Below are 11,400 nucleotides of genomic sequence, written 5' to 3'. Positions count from 1 at the left end.
TGGTGCCACATCATTAAAAATGTCTACGTGGCAGCTGATTAAATGCGGATGAAACTCCCACAGAGACGGACCTAATAGATTCGGCTTGCGAATTAGTCACTGTTTATATAATTAGTTTTGTAATTAGTCTATATTTAATACTCCTCGTTACATCCGATGTAACAGGCCTGTATCCAAACACTCCTAAAATCCAGCCCGTTATCTGAAAGTTCGGCGGCCCACCTAAGCAAGCCCACGTTTAGTGCAGATTTTCTCCTTGAATACAAAGAATTCCAGTATTACACTGTGGCCTCAGAAAATCCTGTAAAGTTCCACAACATTTTTTCTACATTCTTAGTAGAAACTTCCGCCTTTGGATGGGGATCAATTGAGAACGTTAGATTTCACCGCCTTTGGATGGGGATCAATTAAGAACGTCAGATTTCACCCCATGAGGCCATGATCCGATTACAGTACTACGCTTTAAGAACGTCAGATTTCACCGATTACTGGGTTTCAGTTTTTTAACAGCAACATCAAATTTCAGCTACTCTCTTTCTTCCAATACTAGCTTCATAACCGCTTGTAGCCATTTACATATATTAGCATAACTTTTTACATATATTAGCATAACTTAATTGGAAGGTCTTGCGTACCTCATACCAGGATACTGAGGGCAAGTAATGAACAGCTTAAAAACAGCCTATGATACATGGCGTTAAATCGTCTCAAGATCAAACCTATGGTACATGACAGTTCGTTTCGAAGGGATCGTCTATTAAATCAAGATTACATGGCATTACATGAGAACGCTATGATACAAGACCAGTATACTTGCCCTAAAACTTGGAATTTCATTCATGGCTATAAACTGAGAAAGTAACGGAGCAAGCTGGACTACTGGACAACAGAAGGCCAAATGATGTTCTAACCCTTTTTGGACCAGTGCGGCAGTGAGTCAAAGCTAGTACCTCTATATATTTCTACATTCACTGGAAGTTCAGAGAAATCTGCTAGCACATGTAGATTTTGCTGAGATTTAAGACGATTTCATTCGCTAGCCAAGAGGTAGTACCCTAGAACAGATATGGTTCCTTGCTTGCCGGAGCTCAGCAGAATGGCTGCTTCTGGGGTTTATGGTGTAGCAATTGTGTCAAGAGGTTTGTCAACACAAGATGAATACAAGCAGATGGTTTCCAAAGTCCCAGGCCTCCACATAATCGAGCTTTCTTCAGAAAATTTCTGCATCACAAGAAGGAGCTTTTTCATGTGAAATATATGGGGTATCAATCAGCAACAGCATTTCTTTAGGAGCACAAAGGCAAAGGATAGCTCAATATAAGTTCTTAAGAAGAACTATTTAAAATTTCTGGCACCTGAAAGAACAGTGTTCAATCTTGTGAAAGTTGTCATATTATAAATGCAGTCATTAGTGGTTGCTGTTTTCAGCAAAACAAATTCAAATACCAATGGAAACACCTGGTAATACGAAAGATTGGCAACAGTACAGCAACCGTAACTAAGAGGTAAAGAACATGCAAATGCAATATCATATAACAATAATGTGCCATAGAGAAGAACAAACTAACCTAGGAATTAATAGTAAAAATCTTATCTTAAGAGCAAAGGGCCAGATGATTGAATTCCGTAAGACAACAGAGGATTAGGCTCAGGATTTTGTAATTACAATCTTCTGTAAGAGAAGGAAAATTATAGCCTCAAATGGGACAGTACTAACGTAAAACATTTTCATTGCTGGGAAAGTGGGAATTAGAAATGAAGATGAGAAGGCCTAAGGGAAATGGTTGTTTTTGAGAATTTCCTTTACAATTTCCATAAGTCCCAGAGCTGTAATTGTATTTTTAGAATATGTTTCAATGCCGTTTATCTAATCTGATCATGAACAGATGCTGGAATTTCAAGTTAACACTAAAAAAGTTTTCACATTATCCTATCCATTGTTAAGAGAGATGGAGAAGAAGGGGCAGAGGATAGTGGCACAGCAGCAGCTACAGTATGCAATGTGCAAAGGCAGGTGTCTGTTGAAGCGCTTTCATGCTAATTGACATTATGGTTCACCTATTGATGGAACCATTTACCTTCGTTCAGCTAGCACAAAACTAGCCTGGACTTCCTTGGTGAAAACTGGACCTTTTTCTTAAGTTCACAAAAAGAGGGTTCAATTCAGGACTGCGTGTTTGTATTGGAAAGTGACAACATAGATCACGAATTATCTACTATTGATATGGCTTAAGTTCTAGGTAATTTTCAAATAAAGATGAACTTATTCTAAATTCCTCATACATGCATTTACCAAATATACTGTATTTAGCACTTATAATCAGCACATAGAGAAAAAGGAAGCAGCTTGTGGCCTTGTGGGTAGTTCATAATAAAAATTAGCAACTTCCAGGCTTCATAGGACTCAAAAAATTAGGCTACTTTTAAATATCATATATGGTAACACTGACCGAGTTAGCTCTGTATGATTCTTTAGTTAAGTTGTACAATTACACTACCTCATACCAATGTGCACGATCGTCTTTAGTTAAGTTCCAAATGTATTGACATAATCAACAGAAATCATATATATAGAAATAAAAACGTCAAACCAAAGATCACCATGATACCAACCTTGTCAGACCCTAAGAAGCTGGACCTTGTTCTCAAAGGCGATGGCCATCCAGTCCGGGTGGGCGGCCGCCCACTGAAGTTGGTTTATTTCGGCGCCTGCGTCGTACACTAACACAGGATCAATCCCCTCGGCGGGTACAGCCGCCGCCGTCTCGGGCAGTTCCCAGATCAGTGCCTGCCCGTCGTCCCCAGCCGAGCAGAGGTGCCTCGTGGCCTGCGGCGCCCACGCGACTGCGTTGGCGCACGCCCGGTGTCGGTGCAGCTCGGCCACCGGCACCCCGGGCGCACGTATGTCGAGCACGACGATGGCGCTGCTGTCCATGAGCAGCGCGGCCATATAGCGGAGGTCAGAGCGGTTCCACGCCAGCCTGAGCAGCGGCGTGTCGGGGCGGGGGCTCTCGTAGACGATGGTGGAGTGCTCCTTGTCCCGGAGGTCGAAGACGCGGACGGAGCCGTCGGCCGAGACGGAGGCGAAGACCCCGGCCTCCCCCCAGGCGATGTCGTGCACGGCCTTGTCGTGCGCGATGAGCTGCGTCTCCACGACGCCGCGGTCGATGTCCCAGACGGTGCATGTGGTGTCGATGGAGGCGGTCCCGATAAGGCGGGGCTCGACCTCGTTCCAATCGAAGGAGGTGAGGGGCGCGCAGAACTCGGAGGCGGCCTTGCGGTTGTCGAGAACGGAGCGGATCTCGGGCGCGGAGGCGGCGGCGGAGAGGTCGTCGAGCGGGGCGTGCCAGATGCGGAGCGTGTCGGCGGAGGAGGCGAGGAGGGACGGCCGGCGGCGCGCGGGTTGAACTGGAGCTTGGTGGGTGGGTAGGGGTGGTCGAAGGAGAGCGCCGGGAGGGCGCGGAAGGAGGCGGCGGAGGGGCGGACGGGGTCGAAGGAGAGCAGGGAGACGCGGTTGTGGAGGTCCTCGAGGAAGCTACCGGAGGCGAGGACGGGCGCGGCGGGGGAGAAGGCGAGCGCGTAGATCGAGTGCGGGAGCTCGCAGGTGAAGGCGTGCGGGTTCGGCGTCTCCGCCCCCGACGACGAGGCGGCCGTGGACGGCGGCTTGGGTAGGTCCATGGAGTGGAGAGATCGGGTGGATAGATTTTGGGGGCGGAGCTGCGCTGGGGGCGATCTTGCTGGGACTCGAGAGAGGTGATAAAAGGAGGGAGAGGGACGCGCGCGTGCGAGCGGCAGGTAAACGACGGCCGGGCACTGGGGTTGAACGATGCGGGCGGCGCCTCGGCGGGCTGAGGTTGGTAGAAGTGGAACGTGGGGGATGGGGACTTGACCGCGGCGACAGGTCAGCCGTCGACTGGTCAAAGTTTGTTGCTGTGTGTACTTGCACGGTTCGATCTCTGGTCAAGTCATTTCGTGGACGGGGAATCTTTGGTCCCTGACGAGTGGTGCCGATCACCGGAAGCTAAAAGCCTGCGATCGTCTCATTCAGCGCCGGGGGCAAACGAGTCAGCAGCTGGTGCGCATCTGATCCTGCGAGGAGCCAAGGATGCGTTTGCGCAGATAACTTTGATGAAGAACATGTAACAGCGACGAATACGAACCACATCCCTCAGGACATTGGCGAAGGCTTGGGGGAACAAACAGGCATTAGAAGCATGCGACGTTAAGGGAAACAAACCACATGATGAGCATAACTAAACATCTGAGCCACTTAAATATAGCACGTTTCTCTTTTGCTACTAAAGCAGAGAGCTTACAAGAAAACCCCCGAGTCTATAAGCGGACTTTTTTGAACGATCAAGCACCAAATGTCATTGTATTCTGACAAGTCAAAAATCTCATGGGGACATCCCTCTCACGAGCGATCATTCAAATCATCTCTCCTTGTTCATGTGGACTTCAGCGCTGGGAACTGAACAGAGCGCGGCTGACAATACCAGTGGCCTCAATGTAGCGGTCAACACAACGTGATATGCAGCTGCTCTCGCTTCCACTCAAGCTTGATCCTGGCTTGGTCACGCACTTATCAAAGCACTTGTTCCCGACGGTCTGCAAGACAGATCAACACACCTGTGAGCGTGAGAAATACCACCATATGAAAATGACAAGGAAATTTCCATGATTCATCCTTTTGCGCTTTCGTGTGTAAACTTTTTTTCCTTAAGTTTGTTGAGGCAATCAACATCATCCTATTTGCTTAAGAAAAAACGCAGCACCATGTGAAAGACAGGCAATTTCCTAGACACATCGTTTTGTCCTCTCAGGGTTGTGAATCTTCCAAGGCAACTAAATAGCTTTCAAACTCCCTCATGTGACCCCAAAAAAAAAACTAGTCAATTGATCGGACTCAGGACTCATTGCACATGACCCAAAGCGAAACAAATTGATACTGGTGGCACAGAAACAAGAAGGTAGAAACTTCCAAGATAATTGGCTAATTGCATATATACTGCTTAATATGTCATCCTTTCAGGCTGAAAGTACTGCCTCAACAAAAATTACATTTACTCCATCATTAAACAAAGCTCGAAGAAGAATCAGCCATGGCCAAAAGGAAAAACAAGTTGAGATCAAAAGGATAAAGGCATACAGAATCATAAATGCCTTCGATTAGGACTGGGAATGAATATCAGGAGCTGACTTACGGAACGGATTTGGGATCTCATAAAACTTGGGTTTGTTTTTATTTGGAGGTTTTGTGTGGGCACTTTGGAAGATGCAGAACAAAATGTCAACTGGAATTGAAAACCTAACACCATGAAAGTTTAGGCTGTTCTCCCTGATTTTGGTTATTGCTGTGGCTTTGCCATCCTGTTGAACTTAAGTTAGTTTTGACCTAAGTCATCATGCAGGATGCATTACCCGAATACAAGGATACAGATACACAATCCGGCACTATCGTGACACAGGATTTTAGATACGGGGATATATGTATAATATATAATAAAATTTTAAAAAGACATTGCTTGAAAGGTTAATGTGCAACTTGATTAGCTCACTGTTGACTTAATAAGTCTCGAAACATACCTGATTATTTGCTCCTATGTATTGTTGGGAACAAATGGGGTGTCGTGCAGTGGGTGGGTTCATGGAGGTAATGAGGGCTCAGGATTCAGAGGTGTGCAAAGAATCTTATCTAAGGTAAGGGTTGTCAACAAAAGTATCAGAATTATTTTATATGTTTATTCATTTAAATCATGAAAATGTCCGATACATGTTTGAGTATCTTTGCCTGACAAGTATGGGAGGAGTATCAATGTGCGAGAATTTGGAAGTATCCGCATATCATATATGCTAGTCACATGATGAAGGTTCCTAGATTTGGCTTATTTTCTCATCGCACCACTTCTCTTCTACTTCTGCTTGTAAAGACAATGCTATTGTCGTTTCTCTGGAATGGAAGTGGCCAAATGCTGCTGTTTCTCTGGAATGGAAGTGGCCAAATGTTGCCGTTTCTCTGGAATGGAAGTGGCCAAATGGGCCAAGGTTTGGTTCGGGCAAAATAAGGATGTCAATTTAAAAGAAATTTCCTAACAAACCAATTGATGTAATGTTCTCTTGGGTATCGTTTCTGCAGAAGTGGAAGACACTGCTCATAATGCCATGTTGCCACTACACTGGATGAATGATTTTGTGTCAAATGTGAGTATGCCCAATGACGTATGGACTCTGTGAGACTGGTGACCGGTCCTAAACTTGTTTGATCTGTAGCACGGTTGTTGGTGGTTACTTTTGCGTGGTTGATGTGTGAAGATCTACGTAAACTTGTTCGGTCTTTGTTTTATGCTAATGGGTGCTTCTAAAATGTAGGATGCTACTGATAAGCTATAGTCAGCTAATAATCCAAGCAGGGTATAAAAAGGGTGTTGTAAAACTCCTTATTGGCTTTCCATATATAAACTGTGAAATATCATATTCCTAAAAAAATGTTGGCATAAAAAACCCAGCATGGTGTAAAAATGATGCTGCAAAACTCTTTATTGACTTTCAATATAAGCTAGAATCTAAAAAAAACAGAGGCATACAGAGGCAGAACAAAACAGTGTGTTTACACAAAGTATGTATTAGAAAACAAACAGCATGCAGAACATCAACATATTTGAGGGAGGACAAGTACATGAATGCAGCACTTGAACATATGATGAAGCTAAAATATGTAATCTAAATGGTAAGTAAATTTAGCACAGCCAATTAATCCAGCTTACTGGATGCCAACTGGGTGCTATAATATGTATTTCTACTCATGTCTATGGACATGGATCACAAGGTATTATTATCGATCCTTACATTTGCAGGTCATGCAGCCACATCCCTTATGCATGATTTGGACTTGGTGCAATCATATATAGGTTGTATCTAGAATTCCAAAAGGTTATGGGGCTAAAGCAGTACATTAATGCTTTGTGAAAAGTGTTAAGGCCTTAAGGGGGTGGTCAGGTGCGCCTAGGCGTCAACAAGGTTGGCTAGGCAGGTCCCTAGGTTGCTTAGACGATAGCCATGAAGGTAACACCATGTGCCTAGGCAGGCTGGGTGATTTTTTTATTATTATCTTTTTTATTTTTGAAATAATAAGCTTATGTCTGACTGTAAGTGCTGTTTTGGGGCTTTTTTTTAGCACACGCTAGTTGCACTTAGTTCAAAGTTGTTAAAAAATTGACTAGAATTGGACCAGAAACCAGCTGTTACTTGTTCAATTACCAGCTGCCAACATAGTTCTGGCTACCATCAACAGTCACTATAGCATATAAGCATTGCTTCACCGTTTTTATCCTAAACAAGGTCACCCTGTCAATTAGGTTTTCAATCCAATAAAATCCCCCAATTAACATCTTGACTACTTAACTTGTATGAGAGGCCCACTGCTCAGAAGAAACTTAGAGCTTAAATTTTCTCCTTGCATCCATAACATCTTCAGTTTTTTTTTTGGGTTATCTTGATCCATACCATTACAATTTTTGCGTTTCTAAAATATACCATTACTATTCGTCTATTTGGAAACTTACCATTACAATTTTGTCTCTACCTCATCCGTGCCATTTTCTACGTTTGAAACCATAACGGGACCACATGCAGGTCACTGTATTTTCATATGACCTAAAATGCCCCTGTCATTTTTTTTTCTCTCCACCCACTAACCTAGAGGGCCCACGTGTCATCCTCTACTCCCTTCTTCCTTCGTCCACTGGTGCTCGCCTGCACAGGGCACCGCCCGCTTGCAGGTTCACCAAGGCGACTGGGGCTGCTCTCGAGCTCGCCGGCGCTCGACGCCACACGCAGGGGGAGGCCGGATCAGAGGCCCAGGTGCAAGAGGCGAAGGCAGAGCCCATGACGTCGGAGGGGAGCATGCTGCGGCTGCCGGCGCCGAGTGCCCACCGGCGCCGCGGAAGCCGGAGTGGGCGCCTCTGCCGCAACAGCCTTCTTCCCCGTCGCGCACGACCTCACTACCGCGTTCCTGGCCCAGTTGCCAAAGAAGCGGATCCAGGCAGGCTGACGGCCGAGCGCATTCCGATCCGCGCTGCCGTGGCTGAACTCGGGACGGCGAGCTCGGGTGCCGGCGAACACAGGCGTGGGCATGCAGCATGAGGCATGGGATCGGTTGAGGGCGTGCGACACCTCCTGCCTCTATCCCTGTTCGGCGCTCGTGCTTGCCATGGAGTGGGTGAGGTCGTGCTTGCCATGTCGCTCGCCTAACCCGCCGCCGCCATGAATCCAGCTGTCGCCGCTCGTGCTTGCCATGATGTCCAGTGGCGGCGCATGGGGGTTGAGCCAGCTAGCAGCGGCGTGCGCGCAAGGCATGGCCAAGGGCGGCATGGGTGGGGAAGAAGCTGTTCTGGAGGAGACGGGAAAGGAGGAAGGAGATGACTAGTGGGGTCCACACGTCAGTGATTTATAGAGAAAGGAAGGTGGAGGGGCAGTTTTGTCCATATAAAAATACGATGACGCAGTGTACGTCTGCAAGTGGGCTTAAATCCTTTCCAAGTGTATACCGTGGCATATTTCAAAGAGAGGAAGAATTATAATGGTAAGATTCAGAATAGGTGAATAGTAATGACAGTTCTCGAAACTTTAAAAATTACAATGGTAGCAATCCAAATAACCCTTTTAATTCCCCCCTGTGCAACCATAATAGCTAAACCTCTATCAAGCTCAATCGCTCCAACCAATCTAACAACCTTAAGGTAGTTCAATGTTTGAGCTATCAATTACAACAAATAAGGGGCCCCAAATAGCTCCCCTCATGCAAAGCAAAGGTACCATATGCGAAATCAAGAATCACAACCCATGAGTTAGCAAGCACAATCTAACCATCCATTACATATTAGGATTATCAAACTGGCATCAACAGAAGAAAAGGATTGCAAGAGATTTGACCTCGAGAAACTCCTGCGCGTAAGCCTGTGCGAGCTGAGCCTTGATCTGTTCCATAACAGCGTCCGGGTTGGCGCCGGGACCTGACGACGGCAGCGAGGACGAGAAGGAATCCATGGCCGGCGGCTTCGCCTTGCTTGCTCCCCAAGTCTTGCGCGGGCGATCGGTGGCTGGTGGTTGGTTACTGCACGCTCGTTCTGCGTCGAGGAGGATTTTTGCCGGGACGGCTGGTTATACTGGCGGCGGGGGAGCCGCGGAACAAAACCCTAGCAAGGTGGTCGGTTTCCGTGTGAGAGAAGAAAGGTCCGGCCCATCTTCACAAAGAAGGCTTGGCCCAATAGGTACGCGAGACCACAAGTCCTATGGACTTGGGTATGATTCACCTATGTGCAGGCCTGCTTATTCAGATATACAATGGGCCGTCCCGTTTGCACGCAGTCGGTCTGTCGCCTTACTCTTTTTTTTTTTGGAGAACACGCCTTATCTTCTTCTTCACCAGTCTGAATATTCTGAGGTCTGAGCAGTTTTGTAACAAGGGGATTTACAAGAAATAAATAAATCAGTATAGGAATTCTAGAGGATGAACAGATTAAAAACAAATCAGCTGAATAAGCTGCTACTAAACTATAATCATCGCATGCCCACGGATGGGCTCAATGGTTTATGACGGCGCCTGTGCCTCCATTACATCAAGTTGTACATACAGGTGCAGTGAAGTAAAAGCGATAAGCAAACGAAGACACGCTGAAATTAACTGCGCGCATCAGTATACACTGGTGGGCTAACACGGCTGCAGCCTGTCGCCCGCCTGCGCCGCAGTCGCAGTCGCAGTCGCAGGGCCCCTGCGTCTGCCACCTCGAGCCATCCAAATGCATCGCTCAAGCGTCCCGTACCTGCAGCCGGGTAGGGCTCGCTAGGCAGACGAGCATGGGGACGGAGGACGTCGTCTCCAGTCCCCTCATCATGGCAGCAAACACTGGGCGTCTCCAGTCTCCACCCAGCACACGGGTCGCCGTTGCCACTTGCTACCCAGGCACAGGCAGAGGCGCAGAGCGCACCTCCTCGTCACAGCCATAACTGCGACTGCGAGACGGCAACGAGCCGACGAGGACGCTGCGCGCCGCCCAGGTCCCACCGCCTGCCTGCTGTGCTGCTGGTGGGCTTCCGCTGCAGCACTGGGCTGGGCCGGCCTGCCCCGCTTGCGCTGGGTTCTTCTACCGATGGGCCCGACGGATAACCGTGCCATGCGCCCATGCTCATTGTCACATCGACGATAGGAGTAGGCCTCCATGGGACGGGCCCCGGGCCTCCACTCGACCACTCGTGCCATCGGCTGAGCCATCGTTGTCGAACCCACACAAACACAATGTCACAAAGGCAAAACGGAAGGAGCTTCGGTTCGGAGATCTCTCTCACTCTCCGCGCGCGCGCTCAGTCAGTTTTCCACAAGAACGGCCAGCAGGCAGCTTCGTCTCCCACTCCCAGCTGCCCTTGGCGCCCAAACGACCAGATCCCTTTAGCTTTTCATCTTTCTTCGATTCGACCACCAGCGCGTGACGAGGCGGCGCCATCATCATGATGCCGTTCGTGCGCTCTGACAGAGACTCTGCAAATGCACTTGTCAGCGTCTCATATGGTCTATCATATGCTGCGCGTGCATGAATGTCCGTGTCGACCATGGATTGCTTGATGGGTTGTGTCTCCTGTTCTGGATGCCACTATGCAGCTACCACATGTCCAATCAAGGAACAAATGGATGAATCAAAAGGCGACCAAAGCGGACAGCGTCCACGTCCCCCTCCTACCATCGCCAGCGACTCTTGCCGGCCGGCCGGCCGGAGCCCGCCCGCCCACCCGCGTGCCTTCATCCATGTTCTCTTCTCCTCTCTTCGACCGATCTCCTCAGTACGGCAGTACCGCACCACCAGCCACCAGCCACCAGCTACCCCTGTCTGCAGTCTGGACTGGACGGCACCTCGTACTAGTAGTACAATGCATCGATGGCATCAGTGGCGAATTCTACCGTCCAAAAATTTTCATATATAATTAGATAAATCTATTTCACTATTTCGATAATAATTATAAAATTGGCAACGGCCTTGTTCAGCTTATCCTATATTTGGCTTCTTTTTTCAGCCGAAACAGTATTTTTCTCTCATAACAATTCAGTCGGAACAGTGTTTTCAGCCAGTTTCAGCCAAAATTCTGCCAGTCGAATGGGGCCAACATAATTCGGTATATATATATGCACTAAATAACACAATAAGACTTAAATTCAAGGATTAAGTTCAAACCATCCATTAAGTATAGTATAAATAGTATAATTGAAATAAGGCATAAAAGAGAACCAGAGACTTACAATGCTATTTTTTGATTATTTTATTCGACGCTTTTGAGGGGACATAAATGTATTGATTATATTATCTTCATCAACTTCAAAGAAAATATCCCGCTCATTGAAAGTGACTAGAC

General features: G+C 47.3%; 1 protein-coding gene and 1 pseudogene across 1 annotated transcript; both read right to left on the bottom strand.

The window, feature by feature from the left end:
* Window positions 1–669: 669 nt before the first annotated feature.
* On the bottom strand, window positions 670–3,844 carry LOC136473734 (protein TRANSPARENT TESTA GLABRA 1-like; annotated as a pseudogene).
* A 400-nt stretch (window positions 3,845–4,244) lies between these two features.
* On the bottom strand, window positions 4,245–9,166 carry LOC136473733 (mitochondrial import inner membrane translocase subunit Tim13-like). Its single transcript, XM_066471378.1, has 2 exons — window positions 8,932–9,166; window positions 4,245–4,608 (listed from the first exon to the last, which is right to left on the bottom strand). Exons 1-2 carry the CDS (start codon window positions 9,043–9,045, stop codon window positions 4,459–4,461), a joined length of 264 nt encoding a protein of 87 aa, XP_066327475.1. The 5' UTR covers window positions 9,046–9,166; the 3' UTR covers window positions 4,245–4,458.
* Between the last annotated feature and the right edge of the window lie 2,234 nt (window positions 9,167–11,400).

The sequence above is a fragment of the Miscanthus floridulus genome, chromosome 8 (genome assembly GCF_019320115.1).
Source record: "Miscanthus floridulus cultivar M001 chromosome 8, ASM1932011v1, whole genome shotgun sequence".
Classification (NCBI taxonomy): Eukaryota; Viridiplantae; Streptophyta; class Magnoliopsida; order Poales; family Poaceae; genus Miscanthus; species Miscanthus floridulus.
The sequence above is the reverse complement of the archived record's forward strand: the minus strand, read 5'-3'. Positions and strand labels throughout refer to the sequence as shown.

Coding starts and splice junctions, on each gene's coding strand:
- LOC136473733 (XM_066471378.1), bottom strand. CDS start 9,045: ATGGATTCCTTCTCGTCCTCGCTGCCGTCGTCAGGTCCCGGCGCCAAC. Junction 4,609..8,931: donor ACGCGCAGGAGTTTCTCGAG/GTCAAATCTCTT, acceptor TCTGTCTTGCAG/ACCGTCGGGAACAAGTGCTT.